The sequence below is a fragment of the Equus asinus genome, chromosome 5, assembly GCF_041296235.1.
Source record: "Equus asinus isolate D_3611 breed Donkey chromosome 5, EquAss-T2T_v2, whole genome shotgun sequence".
NCBI classification, from domain to species: domain Eukaryota; kingdom Metazoa; phylum Chordata; class Mammalia; order Perissodactyla; family Equidae; genus Equus; species Equus asinus.
Window position 1 is genome coordinate 62,670,437 of NC_091794.1, and position 19,912 is coordinate 62,690,348.

At 51.6% G+C, this 19,912-nt stretch overlaps 1 protein-coding gene across 10 annotated transcripts in view; it reads left to right on the top strand.

The window, feature by feature from the left end:
- Positions 1-19,912, top strand: part of LOC139045291 (protein phosphatase 1L-like) — a 353,755-nt gene that overhangs the window by 69,955 nt on the left and 263,888 nt on the right. Inside the window, exon 2 of one of the 10 annotated variants that reach the window (XM_070509732.1) lies at positions 19,728-19,876. The exons of 6 other annotated variants lie outside the window; for them this stretch is intronic. In XM_070509732.1, the coding sequence (XP_070365833.1) occupies positions 19,728-19,733 (6 nt within the window). In that variant the 3' untranslated portion in view covers positions 19,734-19,876. 3 more of the 10 variants (XM_070509728.1, XM_070509731.1, XM_070509722.1) reach the window with 3 other exon arrangements.

Below are 19,912 nucleotides of genomic sequence, written 5' to 3' on the forward strand. Positions count from 1 at the left end.
GTTTACCCTCTGGGCACATTTTAACTTCATGTAATTTTATGTCATTCTACAAGGAATTTACAAATATAATCATAAAGACTTACTGAAATCAACTTTATTAAATATTAATACATTTTAAATATAGTAAAACTATTTTAATCAGTAAATTTTTGTCCATAAACATCACTGGAGATGAAAGAATACTTTCATCTTTTAACAATGTGGGACTGTCCAGATTTTTATTTCAAACTGTTGCGTGAATTACTTTCCTTTGAAGGACTAACTGGAGGAGAATACTGTATTTCCATTTTTTTTTTCTTGGAAATACATTGTTTAGGGATCAATTCTTAAGTTTGAGAAAATTTATTTAAAATATCGTCATCTGAAGACACATAGTCTGATTTAATTAATATGAAAATTTCATCGTACCGTTAGAGCCTAAGTGCTGCAATCTTTTCCTTTACATTCATTCATTCTTCTGATCGTATTCACCTTATGGCGATGGAATGTGAAATTTCTTCTCTTTGTCATCATGGTTGGAAAATAAAAACTTCTAATTCTCATATTGAGTGGATCTGAAAGCAAACTACAGAGATGCTGCCCCTAGTATTTCTAACACTTTCTTAAAAGATGATGCAATAGTTGGATAACACAATAAAAACACAGAAAAATAACAATTTATTCCACTCTTGTGTCCTCCTCCTAAGTGATTTCACCACTCTTTTGTTTTCTTATTACTTATCTTTTTTCAGCTTAGTTGGAATAACTGACGAGTAATCATGATAATGATGGAAGAATTCTTAAGATGATGAATTAGAAAAATGTTGCAAATACAGAGAAAATAAAATCATGATCTCATAATTCATTTTAGATTCTTTACAGAATCCAATGGACCAAAATGATAATCGCAAGGGAGTATGAATTATATTCTACGAAAAAAGGTAAAGGCTATTTTTGTTCTTTGGAAGGACTCAAAGAATAAAAGTCATGAAATATGGATCCTTGAAAACAGAGTTGTTCAAAAGAGAAACTGAAAAGCTAAAATCGATCCAGTGATCCTAATGTTTACCAACGGTTAATCAACTTGGCACACCATATATGTTCAATAAAAATCAGCCTTATTTTCTTTTTCAAACGACGTCTTGATTTCTTGAACCCTGAAGAAAGAAGGGTTTGGGTTTTGGAAGATAGTAGAAAGAAGAAAGCAATAGAGGCAATATGTGCATCTATATATTTAAACAGTGTAAACTGTAAAATAGTAAATAGTATTTAATATGCGTACACACATACATATATGCATGCATACAGTATATATGAATTTACATATACACACATACACACACACACCATCTCCACTCTTTAAACTGATGCCACAAAATGCGCATTTTCATAAATACCGTTTTAAGATATTAGAGTGGTTTGGCTATAATATCTGCTACTTCACTAGAATTTATTTAAGATTGTCATAAATTAAACCAAAAAAAATTATCAAGAGTAGGATCTCTTATTTGGGGGAAACGTAATGCATTAGGTTGAGGCAAACTGGTTTTGAAATATATTAGTCTTGGAGAATGGAAGCAACTCACTAAGGTGAATTCACTGAAATAAACTGGATTAGTGGAAGAGGAAATCACCATCTGAACACTAGCTGAAATCTGAAAACTGGGTAAAAGTGGCAGCCCGCCGGGCTGCTCAGCCCTGGGGCCAAACCCCCACTCAGGCAGTCGACGGCCAGAGTGGGTGAAAGTGGCAGCCCGGCGCGCTGCTCAGCCCTGGGGGCCCTCCCCACCCACTCAGCTAGCCGACGGCCAGAGTGTGTCAAAGTGGGAGCCCGCCGCGCTGCTCAGCCCTGGGGCCCTCCCCCCCACTCAGGCGGCCGACCGCCAGAGTGGGAAAAAGTGGCAGCCCGCCGCGCTGCTCAGCCCTGGGGGCCCCACCCCCACTCCGGTGGCCCAACGCCAGATAGGGAAAAACTGGCAGCCCGCCGCTGCTCAGCCCTTGGTCCCTCCCCCCCACTCAGGCGGGGGACCGCCAGAGTGGGTGAAAGTGGCAGCCCGCCATGCTGCTCAGCACTGGGGCCCTCTCCCCAACTCAGGCGGCCGACCGCCAGAGTGGGTCAAACTGGCAGCCCACCGCGCTGCTCAGCCCTGGGGCCCTCCCCACCACTCATGCGGCCGACCGCCAGAGTGCTTCAAATTGGCAGACCGCCGCGCTGCTCAGCCCTGGCGGCCCTCCACACCCACTCAGGCGTTGGACCGCCAGGCTGGGTCAAAGTGGCAGCCCATCGCGCTGCTCAGCCCTGGGGGCCCCACGCACACTCAGGCGGCCGACCGCCAGAGTGGGTCAGAGTGGCAGGCCGCCCTGCTCAGCCCTGGCGGCCCCCCCCCCACCCCCACTCAGGCGACAGACCGCCAGAGTGGCTCAAAGTGGCAGCCCGCCGCGCTGCTCAGCCCTGGGGGCCCTATCCACACTCAGGCGGCCGACCGCCAGTGTGGGTCAAAGTGCAGCCCGCCGCGCTGGTCAGTCCTGGGGTCCATCACCACCCACTCAGGAGGCCGACCGCTTTGGTGGGTCAAAGTGGCAGCCCGCCGCGCTGCTCAGCCCTGGGGGCCCCACCCCCACTCAAGCGGCCGACCGCCAGAGTGGGTCAAAGTGGCAACCCGCCGCGCTCCTCAGCCCTGGGGGCCTCCCCCCACTCATGCGGCCGCCCACCATAGTGGGTCAAAGTGGCAACCTGCCGCGCTGCTCAGCCCTGGGGCCCTCCCCCCACTCAGGCGGCCGAAGGCCAGAGTGGGTCAACGTGGCAGCCCACCGTGCTGCTCAGCCCTGGCGCCACCCCCAGCTTAGGCGGCCGACCGCCAGAGTGGGTCAAAGTGGCAGCCCGTCGCGCTGCTCAGCCCTGGGGCTCTTTTCCCCACTCAGGCGGCCGACCACCAGAGTGGGTCAAAGTGGCAGACCGCCGCGCAGCTCAGCCCTGGGTGCCCCACCCTGACTCAAGTTGCTGATCAGCAGACTGGGTCAAAATGGCAGCCCGCCGCACAGCTCAGCCCTGGGGGCGCCCCACCTAGTCTGGCGGCCGACTGCCACAGTGGCTCATAGTGGCAGCCCGCCGCCCTGCTCAGCCCTGGGGGCCCCGAACCACACTAAGGCAGCTGACCGCCAGAGTGGGTCAAAGTGGCAGACCGCCACGCTGCTCAGCCTTGGGCGCCGCAGCCCCACTCAGGCGGCAGAACGCCAGAGTGGGTCAAAGTGGCAGCCCGCCGTGCTACTCAGCCCTGGCGCCACCCCCAGCTTAGGCGGCAGAGCGCCAGTGTGGGTCAAAGTGGCAGCACGCCTCGCTTCTCAGCCCTGGGGGCCCCACCCCCACTCAGGTGGCCCACCGCCAGAGTACGAAAAATTGGCAACCTGCCGCGCTGTTCAGCCCTGTGGCCCTCCCCCCAAATGAGGCGGCCGTCGCCCACAGTGTGTCAAAGTGGGAGCCAACTGCGCTGCTCAGCCCTGGGCGACCTCCCACCCACTCAGCTGGCCGACGGCCAGAGTGTGTCAAAGTGGGAGCCCGCCGCGCTGCTCAGCCCTGGGGCCCTCCCCACCAGTCAGGCGGGCGACCCCCAGAGTGCATCAAATTGGCAGCCCGCCGTGCTGCTTAGCCCTGGGGGCCCCACCCCCACTCAGGCGGCCCACCCCCAGAGTAGGAAAAATTGGCAGCCCGCCGCGCTGCTCAGTCCTGGGGGCCACAGCCCCACTCAGGCGGCCGACCGCCAGAGTGGGTCAACGTGGCAGCCCACCGCGCTGCTCAGCCCTGGGGGCCCTCCCCACCCACTCAGGCGACGGACGGCCAGAGTGGGTCAAAATAGCAGCCCGCCGCACAGCTCAGCCCTGGGGGCGCCCCACGTAGTTGGCGGCCGACCGCCACAGTGGCTCATAGAGGCAGCCTGCCGCGCTGCTCAGACGTGGGGGCCCCGCCCCCCACTCAGGCGGCCCACCGACAGAGTGGGAAAAAGTGGCAGCCCGCCGCGCTGCTCAGCCCTGGGGGTCCTGCCCACCCACTCAGGCGGCCCACCGCCAGAGTGTTGCAAAGAGGCAGGGCGCCACGCTGCTCAGTCCTGGCGGCCGCCCCAACTCAGGTGGCCGACCGCCAGAGTTGGCCAAAGTGGCAGCCCGCCGCGCTGCTCAGCCCTGGGGGCGCCCCACCTAGTCTGGCGGCCGACTGCCACAGTGGCTCATAGTGGCAGCCCGCCGCGCTGCTCAGCCCTGGGGGCCCCGAACCACACTAAGGCAGCTGACCGCCAGAGTGGGTCAAAGTGGCAGACCGCCACGCTGCTCAGCCCTGGGCGCCGCAGCCCCACTCAGGCGGCAGACTGCCAGAGTGGGTCAAATTGGCAGCCCGCCGCGCTGCTCAGCCCTGGGGGCCCCACCCCCACTCAGGTGGCCCACCGCCAGAGTACGAAAAATTGGCAGCCTGCCGCGCTGTTCAGCCCTGTGGCCCTCCCCCCAAATCAGGCGGCCGTCGCCCACAGTGTGTCAAAGTGGGAGCCAACCGCGCTGCTCAGCCCTGGGGGACCTCCCCACCCACTCAGCTGGCCAACGGCCAGAGTGTGTCAAAGTGGGAGCCCGCCGCGCTGCTCAGCCCTGGGGCCCTCCCCACCAGTCAGGCGGGCGACCCCCAGAGTGCATCAAATTGGCAGCCCGCCGCGCTGCTCAGCCCTGGGGGCCCCACCCCCACTCAGGCGGCCGACCGCCAGAGTGGGTCAAAGTGGCAGACCACTGCGCTGCTCAGCCCTGGGGGCCCTACCACCACTCAGAGGGCCAACCGCCAGAGTGGGTCAACGTGGCAGCCCACCGCGCTGCTCAGCCCTGGGGGCCCTCCCCACCCACTCAGGCGGCGGACCCCCAGAGTGGGTGAAGGTGGCAGCCCGCCGTGCTGCTCAGCCCTCGAGGCCCCACCCCCTATCAGGCGGCCGATGGTCAGAGTGGGAAAAACTGGCAGCCCGCCGCGCTGCTCACCCCTGGCAGCCCCCCCCAACTCAGGTGGCCGACCGCTAGAGTGGGTCAAAGTGGCAACCCGCCGCACTGCTCAGCTCTAGGGGCCGCCCCCCCCCCACTCAGGTGGCCGACCGCCATAGTGGGTCAAAGTGGAAGACCGCCCCGCTGCTCAGCCCTGGGGGCTCTTTCCCCACCCTGGCGGCCGACCGCCAGAGTGGGTCAAAGTGGCAGCCCACCGCGCTGCTCAGCCCTGGGGGCCCTTTCCCCACTCAGGCGGCGGACCGCCAGAGTGGGTCAAAGTGGCAGCCCGCCGCGCTGCTCAGCCCTGGCGCCACCCCCAGCTTAGGCGGCCGACCGCCAGAGTGGGTCAAAGTGGCAGCACGCCGCGCTGCTCAGCCTTGGTGTCCCTCCCCCCATTCAGGCGGCCGACCACCAGAGTGGGTCAAAGTGGCAGCCCGCCGCGCAGCTCAGCCCTGGGTGCCCCACCCTGACTCAGGTTGCTGATCACCAGACTCGGTCAAAGTGGCAGCCCGCAGCGCTGCTCAGCCCTGGAGGCCACCCCACCCACTCAGGCGACGGACGGCCAGAGTGGGTCAAAATGGCAGCCCGCCGCACAGCTCAGCCCTGGGGGCGCCCCACCTAGTCTGGCGGCCGACTGCCACAGTGGCTCATAGTGGCAGCCCGCCGCCCTGCTCAGCCCTGGGGGCCCAGAACCACACTAAGGCAGCTGACCGCCAGAGTGGGTCAAAGTGGCAGACCGCCGCGCTGCTCAGCCCTGGGGGCCCCCCCCCACTCAGGCGGACGACCGCCAGAGTGGGTCAAAGTGGCAGCCCGCCGTGCTACTCAGCCCTGGCGCCACCCCCAGCTTAGGCGGCAGAGCGCCAGTGTGGGTCAAAGTGGCAGCACGCCGCGCTTCTCAGCCCTGGGGGCCCCACCCCCACTCAGGTGGCCCACCGCCAGAGTACGAAAAATTGGCAGCCTGCCGCGCTGTTCAGCCCTGTGGCCCTCCCCCCAAATGAGGCGGCCGTCGCCCACAGTGTGTCAGAGTGGGAGCCAACCGCGCTGCTCAGCCCTGGGGGACCTCCCCACCCACTCAGCTGGCCGACGGCCAGAGTGTGTCAAAGTGGGAGCCCGCCGCGCTGCTCAGCCCTGGGGCCCTCCCCACCAGTCAGGCGGGCGACCCCCAGAGTGCATCAAATTGGCAGCCCGCCACGCTGCTCAGCCCTGGGGGCCCCACCCCCACTCAGGCGGCTCACCGCCAGAGTAGGAAAAATTGGCAGCCCGCCGCGCTGCTCAGTCCTGGGGGCCACAGCCCCACTCAGGCGGCCGACCGCCAGAGTGGGTCAAAGTGGCAGACCGCTGCGCTGCTCAGCCCTGGGGGCCTACCACCACTCAGAGGGCCAACCGCCAGAGTGGGTTAACGTGGCAGCCCACCGCGCTGCTCAGCCCTGGGGGCCCTCCCCACCCACTCAGGCGGCGGACCCCCAGAGTGGGTCAAAGTGGCAGCCCGCCGCGCTGCTCAGCCCTGGCGGCCACACCCCGACTCAGGCGGCTGACCCTCAATGAGGGTCAAAGTGGCAGCCCGCCGCGCTGCTCAGCCCTGGCGGCCAACCCCCTGTCAGGCGGCCGACGCCAGAGTGGGTCAAAGTGGTAGCCCCTCGCGCTGCTCAGCCCTGGGGTCCCTCACCCCACTTAGGCGGCCGACCGCCAGAGTTGGTCAAAGTGGCTGCCCGCCGCGCTGCTCAGCCCTGGCGGCGCCCCACCTAGTCTGTCGGCCGACCACCACAGTGGCTCATAGTGGAAGCCCGCCGCGCTGCTCAGCCCTGGGAGCCCACCCCCCCACTAAGGCGGACGACCGCCAGAGTGGGTCCAAGTGGCACCCCGCCGCTCTAGTCTGCCCTGGCTGCCCTCCCCCCCACGCAGGCGGCCTACGGCCAGAGTGGGTCAAAGTGGCAGCCCGCCGCGCTGCTCAGCCCTGGCGGCCACTCCCCCACTCATGTGGTTTCAGTGTTCTGTAATTTAACCTAAGCCTTAACGGTTTAGATGCGTTGTTGTGTCGAGGACAGGCACCGAGGTCAGCTTGCCAGGCTTTGCATATCAGCTCTGCCAGCTGGTTCCTGACATGGGGCCTTGGGGAGGTGATTAACCAGGCTGTGTTGTGGGGACTTCCCCGGTGTGAGCACTGAGAATCCCATGTCCCAGGACCCCATCAGTGCTGGGCACACAGTAAAGATCGGTCCCCCTAAACCTCAGACAAATGATGTCATCTTTCCCCCAGTGTCTCCCTCTAGGAAATGGCAATGATACTGGCATCTGCCCCACAGGGCTGCGGGGAGGATTAGTGAGGTCATACAGGGAAAGGGCCGCGACCAGCACCTGGCCTGGGCTAAGTGCTGAAAAAAGTTCATTTCCCTTCCTCCTCTCCCTTCCTCCTCTTTAAAATTGTCTTCACTATTCTTGAACTGATAGAATTTCGTATGAACTTTAGAATCTTCTTGCTGAGTTCTCCATAATACCCTGTGGGAACTTATAATTTGGGGGAAAACTACATCCTCACAACATCGAAGCTTCATGTCAGGGCTCGCCCCGTGGCTGAGTGGTTAAGTTCACGTGCTGCACTTCAGCGGCCCAGGGTTTGCCACTTCCGATCCTGGGCGTGGACCTACACACTGCTCATCAGGCCGTGCTGTGGCAGCATCCCATATAGAAGAACTAGAATGACCTACAACTAGCATATACAACTATGTACTGGGGCTTTGGGAGGAAAAGAAAGGCAAAGATTGTCAACAGATGTTAGCTCAGGGCCAATCTTCCTCACCAAAAAACTTTTAAAAAAAGCTTCATGTCATGAATATGGTCATTTCTTTCTTTATATGTTTCCTTTAATGTTACTCAATGAGTTTTAAATAATTTCCTCTCTAAAATTCTTGCACATCTTTGTAAGATACATTTCGAGGTATCCTAAGTACCTGATAGATTTGTTGTTATTCTGAGTGGGTCACGATCTATTTTAGATTTTAACTTTTAAAAATAGAAAATTTTAGGTTTATGCGGAGGGAGACAGACTGGAATAATGAACACGCGTGTCTGTTACTCAGCTTCTACAAGTTCCAGCTCCCAGCCATTCTTGTTTTATCTGTGGAATTGTATCTTTTTTAAAAGTTCTAGTTGGTGTTATCTTTTCAGTATAAATGAGTGCTATTGATTTCTGTATTTTGATTTTGACTGCAGCAGCCTTGCTCCATTTTTGTTAGTTCTAACAGTTTGAGGATTGGCTTCATAGAGCTTCTAAGAGAACAATCACCTGAAAATGACAGTGAATCTTGTTTTTCCCTTTACAGTTCTTACGCGTTCTACTTCTTCTATTTTTCTTCGTTTGTTGGCTAGCACCTCCACTACAATGATGAGCAAAAGTGGTGATTCCAAGTGTCCTCGGGGCTTCTTTTAACTTTAATGAGAATAACTTTTGCTTTCACCACTGATCAAGATGTTTACTGCAACATTTTGTTTGATGCGTTTTATCATTTTACCATTTCCCTGTACTGCAAGTTTGGTAAAATGTTTGCTGGTTAAGTTTTCGCACTTTTCCTCCCAATCTGTAGGTGTGAGCACTTGTGCATTTGGTGCTGATTCCCTACCCGCCCGGGTTCCTAGCGTAATGCACTTATGTTAGTGGATTTCATGTCGTTAAGCCATCCTGAATAGTTAAGGTAAATCCTCCATGACTTGGATGCTTTGTTAAAATACAATGTTGGATCCCATTTACTAAGATTTCGTTTCAGATTTTAGCCCAATTATAGGGCAATGTTCATAACAACGTTGGTCTCTAATTTTCCGTTCTCCAACTGTCTTTGTTTAGTTTTCATTTCAAAGCTATACTGTTAGCCTCATAAAGTGAGTTAGGGAGGTTCCTTCTTGGTCTGTTCCTAGGACAGCTTATGGATAAGAGGTGATTGTTTTCCCAACAGTGGTTGGAACTTGTCTAACTATCATTGGAGCGTGGTGCTCTTTCATCAGAAACCTGACACTTGATTCACTCTCCTCCATGGTTACAGTGCTATTCATATTTTCTCTTTCTTTATGAAAGAATTTTGTTGCATTTTTCTTTTGTAGATCTCTTTTATCTTTGTTTTCTATGTCATTAAGTGTGTCCCTTTTTTCTGCTTTCCTAGAGCTTATACTATTGTTCTGTTTCCAGTTCTCCTTTCTTCTTTTGAAAGGTTATCTGTGTCATTTTCAATCATCCTTCTCTTCTGTTATATCCACACAAGGGGACATTTTCCCTCCAATTCCTGCTGTCACTGGTGCACACATTTTGTTTTCAGTTTTGTGTTATCCAGTCCAAAATAGTCTATAAACTGTATATGATTTTACGATATAAATTTATTTAGACATGTTTTGGTTTGGTTTTGTTTTGTTTTTCAGACTGGCACCTGGGCTAACAACTGTTGCCAATCTTTTTTTTTTTTTTCTGCTTTATCTCCCCAACCCTGCCCCCCTGTACACAGTTGTAGATCTTAGTTGCAGGTCGTTCTAGTTGTGGGATGTGGGACGCCGCCTCAACGTGGCCTGTCGAGCGGTGCCATGTCCGCAACGAGGATCCGAACCCTGGGCCGCCGCAGCAGAGCGCGTGAACTTAGCCTCTCGGCCACGGAGCCGGCCCCTAGACACGTTTTGATTGGTGTATATGTATGTGTTTCACTTTCCAAATACTTGGAATAAGGTCAATTATCTTTGTTATTGATCTCTGGTTTTGGTGCACTGCTGTCAAAGAAAGTGATCTGTGTCCTGTTGACTCTCGTATGTTTGAAGTTTTCTTTATGAGCTAATGCATGGTTAATTTTTGTAGAAATTACATGTGTGTTTGAAAATAATGTATATGCACTAAGTATTGAGTCTAGAGTTCTACATATGTCAATTAGATTAAGCTTGTTACCTGATGTCAAATCTTCTATCATGATGAATATTTGTCATTCAATATTTCTGTTTCTAAGAGAGGCTTTAAAAATCTAATGTAATCATGGATTTTCCATTTCTCCTTGTAATCTGTCTGCTTTTTCATTATACATTTTGAGGCTGGCTTGTTGACTCCATTCAACTATGTACAGCTTCAGATTTGCCTAAGAAAACTATTGCTGTGTCGCTTTTACTTGATTAGTACTTCTCTGGTATATCTTTTCCTGTATCTTTACTTCCAAATTTTCCATGGTGTTATATTTCACATGTGTCTGTTATAAACAAAATAGGCCTGGAGTTTTTAATCTTTATAATTACTGCCTTTTAACTAACTAGTTTTATCCATTCACATTTATTGTGACCTTTAATATTTTTGAATTCTTCTTCCATTTTATTCTCTATTTACCATTGCTCTTTTTAAATAACTTTTCTTTTTTCTATCTCCTATTATATTACTGAAGGACTATTTATGCCTACTTCTCTCCGGCTGTATTAGCTTAGAGGTTAACTATTCTGTCTCCACATTTTCAGTAGCACTGTTAAAGTTTTAACATTTGCACTTCAGGTAACAGATCTAAAGGTAATCAATAATTCTGGCCTCCCCCCAAACCTTTCTACAGGCTGAGCATGCTGGAGTGCCTTTATTGCTCCTGCCATTTATCATTATTGTTGGCTACCATTTTAGTTCTACCATTTTGAAACGTATCTCATCAAAAAACACACTGGACTGGTGGTGCTCTCTGTTTTTGTTTCTCATGGTCCAGGCCTGTTTTGATTTATCCCGTGTAGCAAGCTCCTCTTCTCCACCACGGCTTCTGGGAAACCTCTTCTGCCTTCTGGATTCAGTTTGCCTCTCACCTAAGTAGTGTTGCATTGAGGTCTATGAGTAGCAAATTCTGTGTATTCGTCTGCTGGGAGAATGTTTGTTCGCTCTTTCTCGTGAGTGTATACAGAACTCCAGGGGACGGTTATGTTCCTTTGGCGGATATGACCTGCAGGATCCCGGGCTCTGCTGTGACTGCTGAGAAGACTTTAGTTTAAGGATGGTTCTTTCACACTAAACCTGCTTCATTCGCTGATTGCTTTTAAGATTGTTCTTTGTTTTTTTGTGGTTGTGTAGTTTTATTATGTTATTTGATGTGGATTAATTTTTAATTTATGTATATCTGGCTTTGTGGGGCTTCTTAAATACAACCAATTATGGAAAGTTCTTAGCCATTATCTCTTCAATTGCTGTCTTGTGCTTATTTTCTCTAAGCCTCCTTTGGACTTTTATTATACAAAATTGGACCTTATCATTTAGTCATCCTGTTTTTAACGTCTCTTTGTCTCTTTATCACGTTGCTCTATATTCCAGGTGATGTGTCCAAGTCTAAATGCCATTTCACAGTTCTTTCTTGAGCTGTGACTAAATTGCTGTTTAAACTCTGTATAGACTTACTTTGCATTTTTGAATACCTTTAATTTTTCATTTATAGAATTTTTATTTTTTTCTTTTTCAATTTTGCTAGATATTTTAAAAATAACATCTTTTCATGATCTTCCTTTATGGTTTCTATGTATTCTTCTTGGTCTTTAAAACTTTGGACATACATGATGGGAAGAGAAAATCTATGATAATACAGAAACAATGACCAACCCATCACTAGTGAAAGCTTCTAGTGATGAGACTGTGGACTCCAAGCACCATTTCTCATTAACTGCAACCAGGGCTCCTGGGAGAAATGGCTGACTCTAGGTCTGGGACAAGCAATGTAGCAGGTGAGCCTGAAAATCTTGTCGTATCCAAAGATAGGAAGCCATCAACCATAACTCGAGTCTTGTGAAAAGGTCTTAGGATCTAACCTGACTAGGCTCCCATTAGTCAAAGATGGAGCAATTTGAGCATCAAAACTAATAACAGTGACTTGAAAGACACCAAAATATTTGTACAGTCATGCATCACTTAACGACGGGATACGTTCTGAGAAATCCATCCTTAGCCAGTGTTGCCCTTGTGTGAACATCACTGAGTGTACTTACACTAACTTAGGTGGGATAGCCTCCTTCACACCTAGGCTCTACGGTACGAATCTTTTGGGACCACTGATGTATATGTGGTCTGTCATTGATCCAAACGTCATTATGCCAGGTGTGACTGTATTCAGGAATTGACTAGCATGGATTAAAAAAGGCAAACAGAAAACATCCCTTTGGTGGCTCAGGATGCCAGAGAACCAACATCGTCTGTGCAAAATGGGTTAATGAAAAGAGAGATTCAAGCATTTATCCTGACTTCTGTAAGAACCCTACCTTAGGGTATTCAAACACTTGACGAGAGAAAGTCTCCTTATAGAAATGGGCCAGGTAATGAATGAAGAAGGATCCAATTCTTTCTACTCCTCTGTTTTTTAATACTCAGCCTTTCCATAATAAGATGGATGTTAAAAGAGTCTAATTCAGACAAATAATGTGCCAAATATAACAAAATGTTAATTATTAAATGGGTTGATGGATGTATTAGGGTAGCTATTACCCTTTTCTCTCTACTTCTCCATGTGCTTGAAAAGGTTTCTACTTAAAACTAAAAAGACTTTCACTGGGAAAAACTGAAGTAGGTGCTCACGCTTCAAAACATGGGAGTCACTGTAGAAAAGACTGACGTACTTGCTGTAACAATTATTGATGAAAGCGTATGTGCAGACACCATATTAGACAAATTCAGATGTGATCACCTTCTTGTTAACACCAGTGTTAATCAGCAGGAAGTGAGGTCCAGGGAGCTGTCGCCCAGAGTCACAGGCTGTGCCTGCGGTCAGTCCCAAGCCGATCTCTACCTGTCCTGTGATCTTCCTGGTTCTGGAACATTTACATTTCAGAATCACATCATTTTTCTGGTTTATTCTTGATCATTCCTATGACTTGGGGATGCTTTCTGTGTTCTAGGATATCAAGTGATAACATTCTGTGCTGTGTGTTTGTTACTTGATTTTTGACTTTAAAATGTGTCATTGGGTTATAACATACATTCAGAAAATTGCGTGAATATGAAGTATGCAGCTGCACAAGTGTCACTTATGTCTTGTGGACAGGTTTCTGGACCCCCTCTCCCTGGCCCAGTGGGTGAATCTCGCCCGCAAACTGCATAGGCGTTAAGTCAGTCCGATAACACCCACGCTGTGCTGCGCAGGAGCCGTGCAGGCCGTCTTCAGCCTGTGTCACACGACCTTGCGTCCCCACGTCTCATGACTGAAGAAGCCAGTTGGACCTCTGCAGAGCAGGAAGAGGTGAAGGGCAGCTCGCTCTCACCCTCCCCCGCTGCATTGCTTAGAGATTGTGGGAATAGTTAACGACCCTGGTCCTCGTCTCCCTCCACACGTAGATAACGTCAGCGTCTCTGAACTTGTTTGATGTGTGACTGAAGATGCTTGTTTATGTCACCCAGATGCACCGTATCCTTTTTTGACATAGATGAAACTTGGTCACAAATTTTTTCCCTCTTCTCCTCTTCCCTGCACAGTACACTGACTGCTCACACCCTCGGAGCAGTCCCCTCAGAGCACCCTGTGGAACTGGTTCTCGGGGTCCCACTCCTCACCCCGAGTATTGAATGAACTCCGTCACCAATATCACCTGCAGCTTTCTCTCAGTTGACACTATGCAACCTGTGTACCACCTCCCGGGGCAGGATGTAGAATATTTCCCATGCCTCCACCCCTTGTGCCCCTCCCTTGTCACAACCATCCTCCTGGGAAATGGCTATGCTGAGGTCTACCACCAGAGATAGAAGTAGGATCCTAGTGGGTGGTCTTTTCTGTCCTGCTCTTTCACTCATCATGATGTCTGGGAGAGTCACACTGTTGCTGCAGGTGGCAGGAGCTTATTGCTTTTTGTTGCTGTGTAGTATTCCATTGTGTAAATATACTCAAGTTACCTATCTATCCTATTTGATGGAAAGTTGAGGTTGTTTCCAGTTCTCCACTATTGTGAGTAGAATGGTGATGAACATTCCCAGGATTTGGAAAGGTACAGGGAGTGTGATGCTGGGGTAAGAATGTGCCAGGAGATAAATGGAAAAGAATACAGAGTCCACAGATAGACTCACAAACATGGGCAACTGATCTTTGTCAAAAGATCAGAGGCAATTTGATGGAGAAAAGTTAGTCTTTTAAACAAATGGTGATGGCACAATCGGGTGACCATATGGAAAAAACTTAACAAAGACGCCAACTTTTCACATGACACAAATATTCACAAAAATTGTTCATGGATGTAAACATAAACTGTGAAACTATCAAAATTCTAGAACTAGCAAAGGAGAAGATATGACCTCAGTTTTCATAATGACCTTTTATCTTCAACATTGAAAGAACGAGTCTTCAAAGAAACATCCAGTTAAGGTGGACTTTGTTAGAATTAAAATTTTCTACTCTGTGACAATCACTGTTAAGAGAAGAAAAAGACAACCCTAGACTGTGCAAAATCTTTGGAAGAAGCCTATTTAAGAAAGGGCTTGTATTAAAATGTACAAAGCATCATAAATTCAACAATAAGAAAACAAACATTCCAATGGAAAATGGGTGAAGATCTGAACAGACACCTCGCTAATGAAGGTATAAGCATACAATAAGCATGTAAGAAGATGCTCAAAATCACTTATCATTAGAGAGAAGCAAGTTGAAACAAAGTGAGACGCCTTGACACACAAATAGACGAGATCAATTTATGGCTGGGGGGTAGGACAGCACAGACTCTCTGTCGTCACTGCTGCCCATGCCGAGTGGTGCAGCCACTGTGGAAGACACTTGGGCACTTTCTTACAGAGCTAAACATCATCTTAACACGTGATCCCTCAACCATCTTCCTAGGCATTTACACACTGTTTTCAAATAGAACATCAACAAAAAAGCCAGCACACATATATAGACTGCACCTCATTTATACAGGCAGGGAACTTGAATGAACAAAGATAACCTTCCATAAATGAAAGGACACCCAAATGAGGTACATCCATGCAATGCAATGCTATCAGGTGCCAACACTGAAAGAGCTATCAAGATGAAAACACATGGAGGAATCTCAAATTCACCTTTCTAACAGAAAGAAGCATCTGCGAAGGCTGGGTAGAGTACGGTCTCATTGATATGGCATTCTGCAAACACAAAGCTATCAATTTGATCCACAGATCAGCTTCCCAGAGCTGTGCAGGGCTGGGGTCGGGGGAGAGGGATGAAGAGGTCAGGAAATCCGTGTGATGCTTTAATGGCGGATACTTGCCTCTCTGACTTTGATGAAATCCCCAGATTTTTACAGTGGAAAGAGCAAATCTTGACTTACACAAATTAGTAAAATGATTTAGGTGGGTGGATCCTTGGATGGAATGCAGATGAGACTAGAGAGTCTAACCGTATTGAGAATGGAAGAAACAAACTCACTGCAAGTGGTGGGGGAAGTGGTGCTGACCTAAGGACCTTTGGAAATGACTGGAATCTGTACAACTACAGGAAAAGACACCGAGCAAGCAGAGAACCCTACTTGATAAAGTTCTTTCTCAACAGTTACTGGTTAATAACTGTGAGGCCCCTATGCATCTAGACCGGGATTGGAGAAAGGACTGAGTGGTCGTCAGACGGCAGGAGCCAGGGTTCCACTACTGCAGGGGCAGGTTTCGGGGAGGGCAGGGCGCGGGCTGGAGGGCTCCATGTGGCCATGCGTTCGACTGGGAAGCCGTGCTCTGAACTGACGTTGACCTTAATCTAAACATGGCTGTTTCCATATAGACACATATACAGCAGACAGTGTACACACGGTAAGGTCAGCACACCAGCCTAACTTAAGCATCCTGCCACCGAGAGAGCCAAGAAGCAAGGACACCCCGGAGCAACCAGCACACTGAGCTCACAGATGCACGTTTTTAATGCCATGGTCTCATACAAGGAGCCAGTGCTCCTTGAGGAAAAGGCTGATATCCAGGCTGAGGCTGAGAAGGCGCAAGACAATGCTGCAGAATCCTGTAGAAAAGTAAGGAGGCGTTATATCCCCAACTAAAATACACAGGCGCCATAGTTTTCCATCACATTTATGTCGTAAGAACATTTAAGCATTAAAACCAACCCGGCGGTGTAGTGGCTGAGTCAAATGCTTCATTTCGGCTGCCCAGGATTCACAGGTTCAAATCCTAGGCGCAGACTTATGCCCTGTTCATCAAGCCATGCTGTGGTAGGTGTCCCACAGACAAAAGAGAGGAAGATTGCCACACATGTGAGGGACGCTGGAGGCAGAAAGAGGCAGCGGAGCTCCGTCGGGACAAGGAGCGGTCTCATGCCCGCCAGCGTGGCTCTGAGAGTTTGAGAAAGAGGCCCCTTCAGAATCAGTGGGGGCATCACTTGGACATTTGTTTAGTTAAGAAAATGGTCTATTCAGCTGAAACACTTCAAAATCAGAGCGATGTGCATGGAGCAAAGGTAGTTGGTGTTGGTTTCTGGCCCGTGTGCGCTCACGCCCCCATCCATTCGCTGAGTGACTGAGCTTCTCCACATGAGCCGCAGCGGCTCCTGGGCCCTTTGCACTTCAGGTTCCCCATAAAATGCACAGGTTAGCATGGGATCTCTGTGCATCCTTCCAGCTCCGTCTGCCTCATTGCTACATTCACATAAGGACACATTCCACTAGGGAACTATTGTTGCCGTCGTTAGGACACGAAAAACGCATCCTGGGCCCTCCTGAGAGGTGCTGCCAGGCCTCACATGCCTCCTGGATGCAGGGTTCAGTGTGGTTGGCATGCCCTCTGTGGGCCATGGTCACACCAAGCCCGTGCTCAGCAGCTTTTCTCACATCCCGGTCCCAGGCCACAGGGCGAGGAAGGGGCAGCAGGCCAGCAGGCACTGGGGCCTGAACCACTCAGCAGGTCAGCACTCCCGTTTGAATCCACGCTTGGGGTGGACACCAGGGAACAAGCACCCTAGGCTCCCCTGGGCTCCTGAGGTGTTTCGGGTGCCCCTTCCCTGCCCCCTTGCTCCATACCCCATGCCCTGGGAGCCCTTCCACCCAGGACATCAGGAGGCTTAGCCCCTCCAGCCTGGCTATGGGACCCCCAAAGCCTTGTGGTCGTGTCGTCCTGGCAGGGAGCCTCTCTTTTTTCTGGAAATGAACTCCAGTCGTGCTGGCTGAGGGCTCCAGCCCTGTTTGTTTGAGGCTCCATCCGTCGCCCAGGCTGCATGCCTGCTGCTCTCTGAGACGGGGCCCCGTTTTCCTTAACGTGCCCTGTTGTTCACCACAAGCTCTCTGGGCCTCCAACTCCTGCCCGCTCCAGGCTGTGTACTGTCTGCTCCCACCCCTCACACCCCTGTTACTGGGCTCTACCTTCTGCTGGGAAGCCCACCAGTTGGCTTTGACTGGTCTGTGGACACTCAGCACTGCCCTGGCCTCTGTTCACCTCTGTTTCCATCACGGTGGACACCCAGCTCTGTGTGACAACCTCACATCCTTCCAGCCATCCTCAGCTCCCCAGGAGTCCTGGTCCAGCTCCTTCTTTCACACCTCCTACCATCCAGGGTGCTTTTAAACAGCCTCTGAGTACCACAGACAAGCTGCCACTCCCCCAGGCCACCTGCTCTGATGCTAGCCTAGGTCCCTGCATCTCGGCTGCTTCCAGGAGGAGGTGCCTCCTGGGCAAGGCCCTGAGTGACCACCTTAGTGTAGTCATGCTCAGAAACTCAAAACCAGGTCCTGCTTCCTGTGAGCTCATGAAGATTCTGGAGACATGGTCAGAGAGCTGACGCTGACTTCCCAAATCTGCTCCCAGGCCATTCCAAAATGTCTGCCCCTGAGAGAAGGCCCGACTACCCAGCAGTTGTCCCCTGCAATGGGGTGGGATGGCACTCATGGCACGAGAACTGCGGGGAGCAGGGACGTCTCCCTTGGTCTATTTCACTCTCTTGGCAAAAAGACCACAGACCAGTGAAGAGTTCTGATGATGAAACTTTGCCCAGTTCTGACTCCCACTCTCTGTGGTCAGGAGCAGCCTTGGGGGGATGCTTGTTAAGAAACAGCTAGTGAGACTACACGGCAGAACTTTGTGTCACTGAAGAACGTCGTAAAGTCTCCCACCAGGACCCTTTAACTGTGTGACGCTATTCTTCTCTGGCACAAAATGTGCCCCCAATCCAACAAGATTCCAGTTGCTCCTTCGTTTCTGGGCCTGATGGTGGGTGGGATAGAAGGAAATTCATGACTTCAACCTCTAATCTGGTAGGACAATCAGGCACACACTGAGCTCTCTCTGTCTCTCACGGCCAAGGGAGGGGGACCAACTCGGAACTGACCTGGGCCCTGGTCACATCGAGGACAACAGGTTCCCTGCATCAAGATGGAGTCCCTGGGTAAGCCATCTCTCTGAGGGGGCAGAGATGCGGTGGGCAGGCATTCTAGTTGCGGGCAAGAAAAGCGGAGGTGAGGGAGCAAGAGCGCCCAGGCAGGTTTGAGGAGGACAGGCCAGATGGTGTGGGTGACAACGGCCAATTACTCCTCCTTTCTGTGCTTCATCTACGTTATTAAAAACCTGGGATATTACCCACAACACTCCAAATTATTCTGAGGGCAAAATGAGTGGATATGCACAAAGACTCTTAACCTAGACCTCTTGCCTTCCCCGGCCCTGCTCAGCCCTGGGTCCTGGCGCTTCTCTTGCTCTTGGAGGTAAAGGATGGTCTGCCGTGTAGCCAGTCACGTTCTTGGATGGCTGTGCCCTGTCAGGGAGGCTGTGGGCAACCAGGATGTGTGCTCCGTCCCTGCCGCAGCCTGAAGGCCACGCTGGCAGAGGCCAGGCCCCCTGTGTGTCTGAGGGCCACTGGCAGCCTCCATCCAGAGGGGAGAGCTCTGAACCGCTAAACAAGTCATCTGGGTCTTGCTGTGACTGGGTGTTTCCGTGGGAGCACGTTCACAATACTCGGCGGTGACCCCTGAGCTGCTGATCACCGGGTGGGGACTCTGGGTGAACTCAGCGCAGTGGCTCTTGTCCACCCATACTGCCAGCCCTTCAGGATTTAAACAGGCAAGGCCGTGTCCATGGATGCCCAGAGATCATAGTTGGGTGGCATTCCCCTGGAGGACATCCCTACACCTGCCCCTCTCAACCTCAGCTTTCAAAGCCCCCAACAGAAATGGCTCACACAGCCCAGGAGGTAACCACAGCACAAGACTGCAGATGAGAGCACAGCCATCCCAGGGCCAAAGGTCTATGGGCTCGGGCCCAGCCAGAACGTAGGACAAGTCAGGAATAACATGACTCAGGGTGTGACGGACGGATCTTCCAGACCAAGGACGTCAGCACCACACAGACCCGGAAGTCACCTTGGTCAGCAAGGGACCGAGTGGGGGTTTCGTCTGGCCAGGTACATGGACCCTTATCCCGCCTGTCAGAACCCATCCTGGTCCATCAGGCCAGCCAGGGAGGAGTGGCTGTGAGGCACCTGAGGGAGGGTGGGGCCTTGAGGGGACTTCTGACTTGACAAGAGTGAAGAAGGAAGTGCAGGGGCTGGGGTCCTGGGTCCCAGGGAGCAGGAGGGTGTCGGGAACGGGGCCCAGCTGGAGCCTGGAAGGCTGCACCACAAGTGTTCCCCTGGAGAGGAGACGAGCAGGGAGAGGACTTCGGAGCCGGGGACAAGTTCCCAGCAGGATTCCAGGCCAGGGGAAGGGTGAGCATGGAGCCCCAGGGGGACACTGAGGAGGGGAGGTCCTGCCTGCCCAAAGTCCCTGCACAAATGACCTTCCCCTGGCCTTGTCCTCTCCACACGCACGGTTTGATCTCCTTACGTGTTTTCCCCACTTAGAGCTGATGCGTTTCCAGAGGCTGAACTAGAAAACTACAAGTTCCCAACATGGGGTCCAGAGACACGTCCACAAGAGACGCAGGAAATGTTTCCTCTCCCTCCAGAGTGTGGACGGGCAGCCCCTCTCCTGGGGCACAGAGTGGGCCTGGCAAGTGGTGGCTTTAGGGCCCCCCACATTTCCGTGG